Source organism: Chiroxiphia lanceolata, chromosome 3, assembly GCF_009829145.1.
Source record: "Chiroxiphia lanceolata isolate bChiLan1 chromosome 3, bChiLan1.pri, whole genome shotgun sequence".
In the NCBI taxonomy this organism is placed as follows: Eukaryota; Metazoa; Chordata; class Aves; order Passeriformes; family Pipridae; genus Chiroxiphia; species Chiroxiphia lanceolata.
The window spans coordinates 46543332-46560282 of NC_045639.1; the positions used below are offsets into that span (position 1 = coordinate 46543332).

Consider the following 16951-nt stretch of genomic DNA (forward strand, 5'->3'; position numbering starts at 1 on the left):
TTAGAAAAGTTCTTCATCCCTTTCAGGCAACAGCTTTTAAGATGAGTTATTCAGTCTTTTATAATTCTAATTTGCAAAAATATATTTATTAGTCACCTTAAAAGACGGGAAGGGAGGAAACACAGAAATTGTACACTCCCAAATCAGAAGGCCTTAAAGTTGTATTATATAAATAGTAGTTACTATTTTTTTCCTCCACAATACCACACTGACAAGCAAAGTTAAACAAAGTGGTAAAGCACCACACCAAGCAATAGAGCAACTAATCCCATGATAAAGATGCATAGTATTGTTTTGTGGATGAAGGTTAGGCATTACCAATTACAATTATGATGAAAGTTTCCATATTCAAGTAAGATATCTTACGAAAAAATGCATTTTATCAAATTTCTGGAGTGAGTGACAAGCTAAGGTATTTAACATTCCCAAATATAAAATGCTTTTTATTCATGTGACTGATTTTAATTGTTTAATTTAGCTGACTAAATTGACCTTTATAATCACAACTGGTATCAGATAATTTTTGCTTTGCTCATTTAATTTTTACATACATTTGAGTATTGGCAACACAGCTACTATCTACCATAGACAAAAAGCTCTTTAATGAAACAATCTGAATTTTATGAATTCACAGGTGAAGGTGAATCAGAATTCTCACCTCATTTAAGACAAATCAACTTCTGAAATGCCTATTTCTATATTTAAATATATTGAAAATACTCCAAGTATTTAAAAAATCAGAACTACAAAACTTCACATTTTAAACAGAAACATCCTGCTTAGTCATAGGAGTTTTGTACATCACCATCAATTTCCATGCACAGTTTACACTGCATTAAGTTCATTACGAGTTCATTTGCCAAACTAGGTATAGAATTTCATGCCCTGAAAATACTGAAACATGTCATAGAAAGGAATTTTAAACTTTTTCATCAAAACAAAAGCAATGCTCCTCCCAAAAGTTTAGAGCAAAAACCAGTAGGATTATATAATTGGTAGCATTTCTTGTTCTACTACAGACTTTAAGTAACATATTTCAACCAAGTATAAAAGAAAGTAAGACTAGTAGCTCTCAATGTCTACTTGCTGCTGTAGAATTATTTCTTCTAAAAAAGAAATAATAAATAGATTTCTCAGTGTTGACCTTATTTAAAAAGAAAAATTGAATAAATAATTTCATTCACCTTCTGAAACAATTGTAACAAAAAGTGTTCTCTATGTATTCTTTATGCCAGAATCAGTAAGCTTGCAAAATTCAAGCCCAGAACAGCAGAACAGGTCAGAAACACAGAAGACAGCTCAAAGCATAGTCCTTCAGTATTTCTTTTAGTGTCTTAAGGTCTAATCTACTTTGTTTGCTCTAAATGACTTCTCCTAAAAGCTTAACTCTCTGCTCTAACTGTAAGAAAGTAATGCATAATAAGAGAAATGAGTCAAAACTAAAAAGCCACTGAAACACCTTAAAAAGCCCACCTAACTGGCAGCATTTAAGCGTACAAGTCTCATAACATAAGCACTATAAAATTATGCACTTCAGCCAGCACCACAAAGTACAGATGAGCAGCATTACAGTCTAATAAATAAGCAGCAGTAGCACCTTTAGATATCAAATCACATTGAATCTATTATCCCAAACATCTACAATTACAACACTACTCAAAGAGCAGGATATCAACAATTATTGCATTGAGGTTTCATTTCTAGCTTTTGCCTTTTATTCTGGGGCTTTTAAAGTAAGGAGACTGGTATTACCACTTTATGCAGTTCTGTGATGACCAATGCCACCGCAGACACTGCAACAGAAGAGGAACTACCTCATATTAACCACAGGAGAATTGGCACAAGAAAGAGCTATCATAAAGCTTTGAGACGTACTTCAAGTTTACGTGCCAATCTACCTGTCTGTGGTGACTTAGGATATAGAAATACGTTATCTGGCAGGCCCTACCCATATTACAAAGCCAAGTTTCAGGTCTCTCTCGTTTTAGTTTGCCTATCAACTGATACACAGAAGAAACTGAAATCCTCCAGAAAGACTCACAAGTGCTTGTTTACAAATTTTCCAGGTCTCAAAGGCAACATTTGCACTTGAAGAAGTTTGTTTGGAAGAAAACAATAATATGCAAAATATTATTTTGGCCAGAATAACTTGAAAAAATCTAAAGAGATCAAAGCCCAAGAAATACTATTTTTGTACTTGTGCTGAGTGACAGTAACTTTGCTTTACTTCTAATGCAAGTGACATTCACTTTAAAAACAACAGCAATCAAGTAGTCAAATGAGTTCAAACTATAAAATTCAAGCAGTTAGGTTAAACAGTATGACCCAGACGTTTAATATGTTAATTTGAATAATATATTCATTATCATCTGTACTTAAGATACATTAGCAAGATAACCGGTCATTTCCACTAATCATGATAATAAATTTGGAACAAGAATACAGAGATATCTACTTAATGCAGCATTCACATTTTTAGACCACCTGTACTTTTCACAGGAAAAAAAAAGAATCTTATAAAACTGCTGCATATTTAAGACAACTCTAAATCAGAATTCAGCTTAAAATCTTTCCAGAGAAAGCAGTCCCTGTACCACTGACAACAGGGCAAAGCCCTCAGTGTCCTCTGACAGCACAGATCAAAATATTTGTACCTAGAGTGAACTTGAATTTTTAGGTCAGTATGTTCTGATTATTTACAAACCACATAGCTGAGAGATATTGATCACACATGTCACTACTCTAAAGAAACAGAAACCTTCTGAAAAAGCATTACTCAAACTAAGCAACTGAAGTGTTGGCTGGATGAATGCACACAATTTGGACAGGTGCATGAGCTTTCCTATTGAGAGGGAGCACTATGCTGTGCAATAAGAGACAACTGAGCGCAAGTAAGGTATAAAAAGAAACTGGTTCTCATCAAGCAGCATTATTTTTCTTAAAATACTGAGTGTATGTGAATGAAAAAGAATTCACTCAGTTTCAAAGTAGTGCAGCAAATTTCAAGAAGAATCAGGGTCTTCACAGAATTGACTACATTGCTCTTAAGATAGAGAAATGAAACATAAAAGCTTAGAACCGTATATTAATATTACACCAAAGTAACTGAAATGACAAAAATGCAGAGAACAACCACCCTGGTTCTTCTGAATTATGGAACAAATTCGGATCAGAAATTAATGCTATAAATGCAACATTACACTGATAACTTTTCCTTGACAAGCAATATACATGTTTTAATGTATTAATGAGTTAAGAAACAGCATAACCTAAAAATGCCTTTTTAAAAAACTTGACCATATTACTTAAAAAGTAATTTTTTTTTTTAAATTAACATGCACTCCCAAAGCTTGTGGGCAGACTTACTCCAGTAATAAACAACAGACCTTTTAGTATTGAGGGCATGTAAACTGATTTTTACCTAAGGATATGGTTTACAAGAGATGCAAAGAAAATATCAAGCTGATGTTTTGACTGGAACTCAAAACTACTTTTAATAGCAATTCAGGATGGGGCTTGCTGCCTTCTTATGCTGGTAAAACAGAGAGCAAACACAATTAGCAAAGACTTGCATTTCACTGATCTACTTGTATGAAGTTACTGAACTCATGCTGACCTCTGACAGGAAATCATTGAATTACTTTTGCAAGGGCAACTCCATAAAAATCTGAGTGTACAAACAGTAATACCTAAACTACAGAGCTACTAAAAGGAAAAAATATCTAACACATCTGCCAAAAGCTGACTGACCATTGCGGGGGTGGGGAGGGGGGGGAGAGGAATGACACACACGCAGATAGCATGGTACCATAATTCCCAGGTTAAGTTTCTGGGGAAAGTACTGCTGCTTAGTGCTCTAGGTCTCCTCTGTCAACTAATCATAGGGGGAGAAAAAAGGTTTAAAAACGTCTTAATTCTCAAGAAAGGATTTTTCTCTCTATCTCCTCCTTCCTTAAAACACTGTACTTCTCAAATACCCATATCCTTCAGGATCCATTTCAGCTCTCTGAAGCAAATGGAAGATCTGTTCTTGACTTTGAGCAAGGGAATACAACTACTAAGGACTCTGATGCCTGAACAGCAATTTGCAAATTCCCATATGTGTTTTAAACACAAACTCTACCTTGCTCTCTTAAGTATGGTTTTAGCACTTGATGTATTTCCATGTTCACTGCAGTCCCCAGTCCTAGTTGAAGTACACCAGATGTTAAAACAAGCTCAGCAGGTGTACCCAAGTATACCTGACCTATTCACAACAGCAAGCAAAAAGATCATATTTAAACACTTCCTCTTCTCTGTATAAAAGCCTTCTTTCCTACAATAAACCTTTGAAAGAACAGATTGAACAAAAACTCCATGTAAAACAAAATCAATATCCCACAAATATCTCTGCCTTACAGCTGACCTTCCATTATTGGTATCTGCACATAACTCTTCCAGACTTAAGTACTGCGGGAGCTACTACCCAAAGTAAAAGTTCTGAGGGAAAAGTAAAAGTAAGCACAAACTGACACAAGAGTTGCAGTACACAGTCAACTGAAACCATGAACCCAAACATTTTTGTAGTCCATGAAAGAAAGAAATGTATGCGCATAAAGTACAGAATTCAAAACAAAAGAGTGTATTAAGACAGCTCAGATCAAACAGATTGCCCATTGAAAGCCTGACTCTCCACAGAAAATGACATGAGCCATAATGAAAGGCACCATGTGAGCAAAAACAAGCATGATGGATGTTGACAGCTAGATATGCTCTTCGAAAGTTCAGCTGGACACATTCTTTGCAACCTTAAATTTCCTAATTCCCCAAATTAGACATTTTTAATAAGATTAATTTATTAGAATAATTTTAGATATTTCATTCAGAGAAAAGTAACACGAATCCTCAAATTGTTTAGACTAATTTTCTAGACTACCATTCTCCTTTAGCACTTGGCTTCCCCATATACACACACTCCATCCGTGGAGAACAGAGGCTCTCAATGTATAGCACTAGCTGTTTATGTCATATTAGAGGATTCCTACTCCTATGAGTTGGACCTGTGTACTAGTTAAATAAGAAAAATAATCCACTACTTTGTGATAGAACTGTCATATACATGCTGGACATAGCTTGTATATAAACATGTATATAAAACTAGAAGTCTAATCTTACGACATTAATTTGAAGAAGCTACTAATATAAACATCACCATAAAAACAGTGTCCTGACAAATATGTTCAACTTGTGTGTCAGTACCAGAAGCAACTCATTTCTTCTCCCAGATTTCAGAATTTACTTTGAAAAATATTACGGGAAGCAGAATAAATAGCATTTGCTTTGGCAAAATCTTTACTTGTCTCACCTCCATCCTACCTTTCTCTTCTTTTCACCCCCCCCCCCCAACCCACAATCTGCAAAGAGCAAAACTTGAAAGTAAGAATCAAATGGGAAGAAGAACATTAACAGATAAATGACAAGGTAATCACCTAACAACTGCACTAAACTCTTGAAGAGTTTAACAGGGAAGAAATAATGGAGATATTTGGGGAACCAAGTTAATTGGTACTGCTCTGCCGAAGCTGAGCCTATAAGATTACTATCAGGGACTAAATGACAGCATTTTTAATTCCAATGTATTTTAGACTGTCTTCAATTCTTCTGCTTCTGAGTACAAGTTCTGGAGATTTGACCAGCATATTTCTGAATAAAATTATGACAATGTCTGTCATCTTGCAGCTATGAAAAAAACAACCAAAAAAACCCCCAAAAAAACCCACAACCAAAAAACCAAACCAAAGAAAAGAAAGAAAAAAACAAACAGCTATTGAGTGTGAAGTAGGGTTTAAGAAAAACTCACTGTCAATAGGTGAATCAGTCAGTAATGGAAGGGTATCTAACAAAATGTTATACAGAAAGAGTAAAAAATCTTCATACAAATATTAAGGCATGTCTCCATTTTATCAGCACCTAAACAAAGGGATCCTTTCTCAATCCATTCCATTACCATGTGCAACCACAGCACATAAAGCCTCTCATGAATATATAAAGTTCAAATTCAAAATTAAATTTTTTGCTCCCACTACTTGTACTAGAATTTTTTCCAATGATCTTACTCAGACAAAATTTGTGATCAAGCTACTTTAGTTATTTCCTATACATTTGTACTTTCATCCCAAATCTTCCTTCAGCACTGCCAGTATTCTGTAGCCCAAGTTTATTTACAGAGAACAGTTATATTCTCTCTTTCCTTCCCATTACAAGGGTAAACAAGGCCAGGTCTTTTAGCCTCTTTCCCTGTTTACCACTAGGGAATGAAAAGCTTAAGTAAAAGAACCAGAACAATAAATAAAGATGATGTTATCGTTTTCCTAATCCATATTAGGGATGCTATTAAACTCTGATATTACCAAATTGAAAAAGGATTTAAACGTTTTGTCAGTAAGTTCCCCATAGTAAAATGAATCCCCCTGTTCATCGTTCTGTTGTACTAATTAAACAGTTTCAACTAAAATGGTCAGGAAGTACGCACAAGCTGTTTATCACTGCTGGCCTTTGAGCTTCAGTATACTCAAAGGACATGCTACTTTAGATGCGATAATTACTGAGTTCTTACATTTTTACTGAAGAGGCACAGAAGAGTTCCAACAGAGAATTTCACATTAATCAGAGCTAACAGGGTACTTATTAATAATAAAGCCATGATTATAATAGAAAAAAACATTTATTCAGTTCAACATTTGTAGGTACTAATTCCAAAAACTGTTTAAACTGATATCAGGCAGGAAGTTTAGTCTCAGCTCTTCAGGGAAATTCAAGAATATTAATCATTTATCTGAAGCATAAGAAACGCTAAAGACTATTAACTATTCATCCACAAACAATAGCTTATCCTCCATTCTTCTGCTTCTTAAAAGCTCAATAATTTTTCTGACATCTTTTCTTTTTACTTTTTTAAACTCTGATGGAGGTTATTTCTCTGTGAATTGGAAATGCCTTCAAACTGTAACACCAAAGACTTACACTACAGTACAAACATTACACTGTAGAGAACATATTTTTAACTGAAGGGTAAAATATGGACAAGTAATGGAATTTCATTTTCCGGGTGCCTTTTGCACAGTTTCTCTCTCAAGTTTCAGGAGCATATATATGGTTCAAAAAATCTAAGTAGCTCAAATCTCAATTCCAATACTAAAATTTCTATAAAGATTAAACACCTTTCAAGGGTGCTAGAAGAAAACTATACAAATATACCCCACTGCCTAACTGTAGATTGTGTCAGAAAAATGTGTCAGAAAGCAGACCATCCCAACAGTTACACAATTGTGACTGCGATTACATCATGGAATGTAATTATTATTAACACAATACACCAAAGAAAGTTAGCCCTTGTTTAGCAAGACTTTTGCATACCTTCCAATTACCAGTACAGAAGTAGAAATTCAGACTCTAAAACGGTCAAAATTTAAAAACTACAGGCTGTTTCAGACAATTTTTTTTGGAAGTTGAAACTTGCATCACCTATGGTCTTTGCATAAATATTAAGATAAAAATACTCAATATGCACTCATATAAAAAAATAAATTAAGGGACTATAGGGGATTTGATATATTTATTTTAGCTTTTAAATTCAATTTTATATATTCTTTACTCTGTGTGGGCAACTAGAGGATAGTCAAACAGTAATATCAACATGATGTAGCATATGAAAATTTACTGGTTCATCTTTTATACATATATGTATACATGGATGTTTATACATACATATATAAAACATGTTTGTTTAAACTTAGGGCAGACCATTATTTTTATGGTTCATAAGTAATTGAGGATTCTGTGCACAAAATGGCACTACTACTGTTCATTATTCACTCCTGTCAACTAATCAATATGCTCAAACTCCTACATCAAAAATATTAACCAGAGTAGAAGTTTATCAGAACAACATAAAATTTCACTGATTATTTTATTTTTTTTAAGTTTCTGTTACTAAAAATACTGCTAAATATACAAAAGAAAAAAGTTTCTGGTCACTCTGAGCAACTTTGTGTTTATCCAACTTTATGCCTTTGAGGTAGAAAAGTTGGAAGAAAACTATAGCAATTGAAAGAATTAACTAGATTCATCTGACAAAATCACTCTGATAGTCTGTACAGCATGTCTTTCCTATATCTGGTAACAATTAATTGCTAAATGTTAGAAGTTGCACATAATACTGTGAAAGTTATCATAGGTGATAATTTTTATCTTTACATGCCAATTTAACTTTGCAAGTGAAATTAATACTTAAAAGTGAGTTTGTTGGTTTGTTGTTTTTTTTTTTTTTTTTTTTAAACTAGTTAGAATCACTGTACTCCAGACCTTCTGAATGCCATGCTAGCCTGAATTCAAAGCAGGCCACTTGATTTCTAACTTGCAGAAAGATCTTAGAAAGGGCCTACATACAAAAATCACAGGGGTTTGTTTTTTTTTTTTATGTAGTGGTATATTCTAGTTCATTAACCAATTACTGAGGCTGTACAGATCCCATTCCAAGTAGCTAAAACCAAATACAGACAACATGTACACAAGCAGGAGCACAGAGAACACTGGGCTTGGCTCCCCAATGAAGCTTGAACTGCCAGTGGTAGGAGTTGCATGGTTTCTAGCACACATTTCACATCATTTCGTAAGAAGCAACTACCTTTTTATTCCAGGTCACATGTATACAAATCACAAGCTTCTCCAACTTCTGAATGTATGAGAGTTTATTAAAATAAATTAGTGAACTCCTCAAGGACTTTCTTCTGAAGGCACACAAAGAGCTAGCTGAAGTAACCTGAAGTTACACAAGTGCTTTCACAGTAACTTTCCTGCTTATTTACAGTATATTTGATAATTAACTGACATGGAAGAGCTAAGGTACTAAACCTCTGACTTCTAGAACAGCAGTTTAACAATAATAGTTATGGGAAATCCAATATCTTTTTTCTTAGTCGTGGTCCTCGTACAGCAAGCATCAACTACAACAAATAACTAAGGCAACTCTTCACAAAGAGTGCATTGTCAAGTTATGAAACCAAGATTTTAATTACTAAGCAATGCTTTAAAAAGCCACTAAGTAATATAACTCTAAGATATATGCAGGTGTCGAGGTCCAGAGCTACTTACATGGCTTTATGGAATTGCATAGTATAGTTCCTCTCAAAAATCTGTAATTCCAAGGAGTTTCAAAAGAATCAATGTTTTTAGTATGGGAGTATGTATGCATGTACATATATGTATATAGATACACATGTTTAATTTGGAAGAAAAATGCAATGGAACGGGAGAGAGATGTCCTTACTGCCACTACAAATTCTCTGAATGCTTTTCCCAGTAGAGGCACTTTAACTCCAAAGCAAAACAACTTTGTGAAAACTGAAAAGGGAGAAGAGACATTTGCCTAAATATTCTGTCCTGAATAATGACTTGCACTTAAACTTTCTTAATGGAGCACAATCAGGTTTAATTTAGAGGCCTGTATGTTGTAAGCAGCACTGAAATAATAAAAACTCAATTTGGAGAGCTTAATTTAATTAACCACACAAAAAAAAAGCCACAGAAATACACAAGTGTTACTTCCATTTTTTTCTGTTCTGTACTTTCTTTCCCTTTATACTACATCAGCGTGCAAATGCCTTACTTGGACCCTGCACTCCTCCACTGCAACAGAACCTTTAAGTTCTATTAGAGAAGAATAACACAACTTCTTATTTTGTCAGTGATCAATGAAAATAGTTGGGGTAGTTGGGGTAGATTTTGACAGGACTGTTTTTCCCAAGTAGTTTGAAACCATTCAGACCAGAGAAGCACAAAACAATTCTTCTAGATAAAATGAAACTATTCTCCCTCAGAAGGTAAGTGTACAATAGAACTGAACACTTAATGGAGAACAGAACATGGCAGGCAAGCAACAAGCTTTGCTTAAGCAGGGCGGGGGGAAAGAGGGAAGACAGGACAACCAAGCCTAAGATAAAGACACTATTATATGCAACAAAACTGGTTACACAGGTATGGGACAAACAGTAATTGAGACTAAGTACAGTCTCCAAAAGGTCTCTAAATGGGCCTCTACGCATTCTCCAACTGACTTTTAGAGACACACCAAGAGGGAAAAACAGCTTCCCAAGAACTACTTTCCTCATAAAATTCACTACACAGTGTCTCAGGACAGACAGTACTGAATGAAAAAGAAAATTCAGATCTATGGCTTAGTAATCCATACTAGTTTGCTGTTTAACATAACCTTCTTCCCCTCACTACAAATCAAGCCAAGTGGAATATATGCTGATTCCCTAAGAAGTTTCCAAAGCAACCTGGTGTGATCCAAGGGTAGCATCACATGAAACTTACATTTAAAGACGACCACAAGGATCAAAAAATAATTTAGGGACTAAAAAGATATACTTACATCTGGATATTCTTTTACAGGCACATATAGTTTCTCTTGTAACTGTACAATAGGTCCCACAGCATCTGGTAATTCTGCACTTCTCTTCTCCGTACTACCATTTAATGTGTCGTTATACATGTCTTTCCGTACTCTGCTAATTTCTGTGGGGGGAAAAACGTATATTAGGCATCAAATACAGTAACAGATTATGATCTAGCATGACAGTCTTCTCTTTCTATTATTTCCCAAATCTTAATGCCATTTTCTTTTTCTCCTCATGAACATCACAGGAGCTGAAAAATCTACTCTTTTTTTTTAATCTTTTCTGTTTTGTTTGGGTTTTTTTGGCTTTTTTTTTCTTTTTTGTTGAAATTTCAGCACCCAACTTAAATGTCTTTCATGTCTGTAAATTTGCCACCTAGTCATTCTGTTTATGGAATTCAGCTATTAAAGTAAAAATTATGTGCAGCTCTTTAGAACACTTACAGGATGTATAAAAACAGTTCTTTTATGTATTTTTTATAATTAAGCACACAGAAAGGAAAACAAAATTTACAAATCTCTATCTAACATTAAAAAAAGAATAGAAAAATGCATCTATGCAGTACTTTTTGCTAGTTATGGGATTAACTATAACATTTGGATATTAAATGGTGCATCTTTCAGCAATGAGAAACAGGATAACTCAGAGGTGCAGCTACTGAGCACACAGTGTGACCATAAACTCATAAATATTGTTTATTGACTACCCCTAGCAAGATAATGAAAAAATGAAGATCAGCATCCTGGGCAATCTCTACATACACCCACAAGTCGTGCTACTTCATTTCAAAGTAATGAAAAACTTCTCAACAGCACCAGGGAATGTCAAAGGTGGACTAGTAAGTACTGTTTATACCATTTACACCTGTATTACTCACACCTTGAAGTATTTACTTGAAAGATGTAGTTCAGAAGTTATAAACAAGGCAGTTAAAAAAGAATAATTTGATTCAAATCTAGGTTACTGTCACTAAACTATAATAATCTGAGAATGGTCACAAAGCTTTCTCTTGTTTGACCAAAAAACACATTTAACAAGAGGTTACATTTTATTTCTAAAACTGTTAAACTGGTATCTAAGTTGCTGCTGTAAGGATAAAAAAAATCCCACATTTCAAAATGTATGGAATCCCAATTAGTAAAAAATGTTCTCAATGAGTTTATTCTGATATCCCTGCAGAATTGCTTAAAATTAATGCATTAAACAACATAACGTATAAAACTAACATTTAAACAGAACTGTTCCCTAAACATTAAGACTTATGATAACATAGGCTGTAAAGTAAAACCAGGTATCAGTAACTCCTTACAATTGTTACAACTGCTTTCAAAACCTTCAGAATTAACATGACATCAAAATCAGAAATCTTATGTTTTCATCTAACCAAAGGAAGCCACAGAAAGAAGTAGTAACTTGAAACTCTAGCAGCAGACAGGAGATTCATATAACCTCTGTTTCATAATCAGTTTCTTCTCTGGCAAATGATTAACAGCTGAGATTTCACCACTTGAAAAGCTGTGGGATGGGGAGAATGTCAGAAACAAAATATCTCTGAAACGCATAGTCAAGAACAAGTTGCTTCTTCGCTGGGAACTGACATAATCAGGTATACTATATCACGATTTGGTAGTTAACACCTGCTTAGAATGGAAAAACACAAATTTCATCATCATATAATCATAGCTCAAGGAAAAAATCCTCATCTCCTTCTATACTGATAATTTTGGCAACGAGCACAAATTCCTCAGAACTAAAAGCAGTATTTATACTGGCTTCAGCATATAAAGAAATTGTTTAGCACATCTCTGTGAACAAATATTATTATCTTCTGGCAGACTCTGTTTCCTTTTCATTCTCTTCAGATTTTTCATTAATTTACACTACACTGAAACAAGCTAGGCAGTCTGCAGAAGTACTGAAGCATAAGTAGTAGCATGGTCATTTTTATTTCTATTTGGCAGCTACTGAGTAGCTGTACTGAAAATTTCCTTTTGAAATATATCTTTCATGCAGAACATAATCACTAACATTAGATATCCTAGTTTTCACAGGAGAAAACGAACATTTACTTTAATCTTTCTCTTGCAAACAATCCTATGTCACATTCGTGACACTTTAAAGTCAAACATTGAGAACACACATAGCATGATAAGCTGACCTGAGGACTACCACTCAATTTTGGCTGGTGAGAAACCTAAGCTATCTATCATGCCTAAAACTGCATAGAGAATGAAGACACCTATCAACTCAAGGTCTTTACTCTGCTACAGGATCAGACACCTGAAATCTAGTTTTCTTTGCATGCATAGGTTTTTATTTTCTCTACAATCAAGCCAGTGGTAAAGGTGACAAACATCAGGACAGGGACAGTCAGTCACATCAACTCAGCAGTATCACTGGCTCTTTAAGTGCTACCATTTCTTCTGCTTCTTAGCATTTTATCTTCTCTATTGCCTTAGATACTTTCCCTAAGACCTCAGAAGAAACATCAGAAGGAACAGATGAAACAACAAGCATGTATTCCCAGTTTTCTTTAACTTCTGATCAGATCTACAAACTCCCTTTCTCTGTAACACATTATCTAGGAGCCACTCTTTTCATTTATCTGGTATTTGGCAAAACTGAAGGACTACTGCTTAAATAACAAAATAATTAGATCAAACCTCCAGTTCACTCATTCTCTCTCTCAATTCTTACTATGGATAGAACACAACTTATCTTCCTTCCTAACATATTAGTGCAACTGACTACAAGCATTGTCCCAAATGCACAACTCCTGAAATTAGTTATCTGTTTGATATGCCTCCTGGGATTTTTCAGATTCTGCTGAATCATTTTATACATCTTCAAGAATACTTTTTTTTCCCTTTTATGACTAACAGTCATTTCCTCACCTGCCTCTTATTTAATCACATCTCTGGTGTCTCCATAAGACCCCATACAATGTATTGAATTTTGATGACATAATCTTTCCTTTTACACTCCCCATTACATCCAATTCAAGCTTCTAGTCTCCTGAGTATCTTGCAACTCTGCCACTCGCTTTAGGCAGATACGAGTATCTAAAGAATTATTCAGCACCTCCCTGAAGTTCATCAGGAGGGAATAAGGTTCCGAAAGCCTCACCTGTATCATGTTAGAAAAGGTAAAAGCTGTGCTCTCTCTTAAGCTCTAGCAAGCACCTGTTTTATTCTGTTCTGAAATATTTTCAACTACTTAAAAATCTGAGTAATGCAAAAGTAGGAAGGTCACATCCTCAAAACACACCTTCTTATGTTTTAGCATTAAATTCACAGATTTTTTTTTAAAAAGCCACCAGACAAACTGAAGTAAACAGGTTTTTATTTAGATTTATTTAACATTTCTTACACACTGGGAAGACCAGGTAGGTCTTCCCTTGCTCAAAAGCTTCTTTGGCATGTCTCATGAAATCACACTTCTCAAGTTCATTGGCAAGACTTTAGCTTCTTCACATTTACAATTCTTTACAGATTCTTCAATCTCACAGGAAGCCAACTGATTTAAAAGTAAGGAAAGCTTTACTTTCAAAGTGAACATCTAAGTAAAATTCCAGTTACTTTACCTCTATCTTAACACTGCAGTGGTAATTATGTTGTATAACACTCCAGGGATTTAAAACAGAGTTAGCAAGGAGAGATAATTATAATAGTAGATATGGTTAAAAAAAAAAAAAAGCATACAGCAGCTTCACCATACCTCTAAAACCTGTGAGTTCTGCAAATGCAGTAATAGGTCTCCTTTCAGAAGATCTAACTACCCATCTCTACTGTAGGTAGAAGTAGAAACTCACATGAAGAATTTCAAAGCCTCCATTATTCACCTTTAACAATAGCCTCCTCTGTACATTTTAAGTAGTAAGTTTAGCAGTAAATGACAAATTTGTCTTGCTCACAGCAGGGTAGTGGAGGAATAGACTCAAAAAAGGACAAACTGGTGTCAATACATTTATCTTGTTTCACCTTTAATATGCCATGACATAGACGGCCATGGTAGCAAAGACATGCATTCTGGTCCGGAGGACATTTTCCTTCCTCTATCCCTAAAAACTACACAACTAATGTAATCTTTTGTTTCCTTCATCTACAGATCATATTTTTCCATCTCTCTACCTAAGATATGACCTGAAGCAGGACATACTGTTTCTACTGTCTACGTCTGCCTGTAGATATGTACTTTTTTGATTTCTTCATGAAACTTAATGATAAAGTGTTCCTCCCTGTTGAGCACATGGAAGACAGTGTTCCTATGAGTGTCATCACACTGAAAAACCATTAAGAAGTTACTCCTTTTCAGATGCCAATTATTCCCTTAGAGGAAGTAAAACACTGCACATGTGTTTAAGACTGCTGGATTGAAACGTAAAATGGCTTTACATAAACCATCCAGGAAGAATATTCAAAGTAGGAAATCACTGAAAAGGTTCAAATCCTTCCTCTCCCACCACTTTGCAAATCACCTTCATCCCCAGTGACCACAGCTTTACTATTTCTCACCATGAAGGCTTCTTCTAAATTATACGGCTTTATCTTTTGGAAGAGCAGCAGACATAGTTCTCACTGCAATTTAAGCTAGAACTAAGAGTTTGAAGAACTGAAACAAATCTTCTGATGTTAACGATTTGTTCCAAATTAGCTACATCCGTTTAAACAGAGTTAAACTGTCACCACTCTCAGCTGACGTTTCTTTCCTAAGTCTAAGACAATGTTGAGCCATCATTGCACATAAAATTTAATTCTTGAAACCAAAGGAAATAAGACATGTTTCCCTGCCACAGAAGAGACCCTTAGCTATCATTCCTGATTTTTACAATACACAGCACATGAGGGTGGGACAAACCAATGGCCAAAATCGGCAAGAGATTCAGTGCGAATCAAAACACTAACCATCTTTTAACACCCGTAGGCATGCTTCCTTAATGAAGGGAAGCACCACACTTTCAAAGACTCTCATGTACAAAGTAGTTTCCATATTAAAAAATAATAAAGTTAGGAGCAAATTTTTAAAGCTAAAAGTTTAAGAGTTATGGTAAGAAAAACAGTTACGTTCATATAGCTAAAGACCTACACGGTACTTGGATCTCAGTGACGCATAAAACATTCGGTTTCAGTTTTCTACTTTCTCACAGAAATCAAGTTATGCCCAAAATACCAATGACACTAAAATTTTTACACAAAGCCTAATTTTACATATTTTGACAGGAAAAAGTAATTTTTTTTTTTTCCTCACAGACTATGGCACTAAAATAAGGTGTAAACAACACCTTCAGTATTTTCACAATAGTCTTTTGCAAAAAGTGAAAAATTCTGACAACAATCTATGAGAGACAACTTTATTGAGTCCATTCAATTCATGAGATTAGAATGCATTGTGCTGAGGGGGTAGGTAGGGAAATAACTGATTCAAGTCCTTCACATTCTTTACTACTTCGCAGTTTAATGCAACAAAATGTGTTCAGTAAGTTAATATTTTTATTGCACACAACTGATGCTAGATCGTCAATTTAGGCATTAAGAGTTACTTTTAAGGAATAAAAAATATATTTTTTCGAATTCTTCTGTAATCAGAAAGGTCCCACAACTAGTAAACAAAGGTTACAACATTCTACATATAAATATATAATTACCGCTTCGGCGGAAGATCAAAATCCATTGAATATGAATCCAAAATTTATACAGGCAAACTATTCCATTTCCATTAAAGCATTACCCATCATTTAGACAACTGCAACTAGATACCAGTTCATTTTATATAATACACAGTGCTTCAAACAGCACCCAACAACACTGTAAACAATATGGAAAATATAACTAAGAATGGAGAAAGAAAGCAGAAAATGTATATAACTATTATATTCTGCTCTTACTGAAAAATCTCTGAAGACAAGTGAATTATAGCTTCTCTTGAAAGTGTTCTGAAGGCTAGTGCAGAGCATGTACTGTAACTACAAGATGAGTAGTGTACTAAATGTTCACCCTTTGCACAAAAAGAACCTTGTTGACACAGCACATACCAAACTGAAATACAACCTTTATTATAAAAAATTAAAAGAGCAAACAAAGTAACATCACACCATTAATGCACTAGATCAATAAGCACTATCTCTTAGAAGAAATGAAAAAGAATGTCAAAGTTCTGTACATCACCACTGAGAATACGGTAGTGTCACCCAATAAAAAAAAGTGTTTGCATTTCAAATTTCAATTCACTTTTTTAATGCCCTGGAAAAACTACAGGTTCTTCTCCTTTGCTTCTCTGAGCCCAATCTAGTGGTACACTTCCAATGATTAAACTGTCAGTCCAGTGATAAGTGGGCAGCACTTCCAGTAATTTGTCAGCACTCTTGGTGTCAAAATTCAGTAATTTCTTTTTGCAAGAAAAGCCTGTAAAACTCCTTTTCTGGCAATTGTAAGGTTTGCATCAAACTGACTTCAAATCCAAATAGAGCACACTCATCTGTTCTCTTTGTATAAATGTCAACAGAAAGCTTTTAA

General features: G+C 34.7%; 1 protein-coding gene across 12 annotated transcripts in view; it reads right to left on the reverse strand.

The window, feature by feature from the left end:
* The window catches only part of QKI (QKI, KH domain containing RNA binding), a 157320-nt gene that overhangs the window by 106924 nt on the left and 33445 nt on the right, over positions 1–16951 (reverse strand). For all 12 annotated transcript variants that reach the window (XR_004356371.1, XR_004356373.1, XR_004356372.1 and 9 more), the window contains exon 2: positions 10415–10557. Coding sequence is in view for 9 of the 12 variants with exons in the window: in XM_032684285.1 (XP_032540176.1) it covers positions 10415–10557 (143 nt within the window). In the remaining 3 variants the exon portion in view is untranslated. The remainder of the gene's footprint in view (positions 1–10414; positions 10558–16951) is intronic.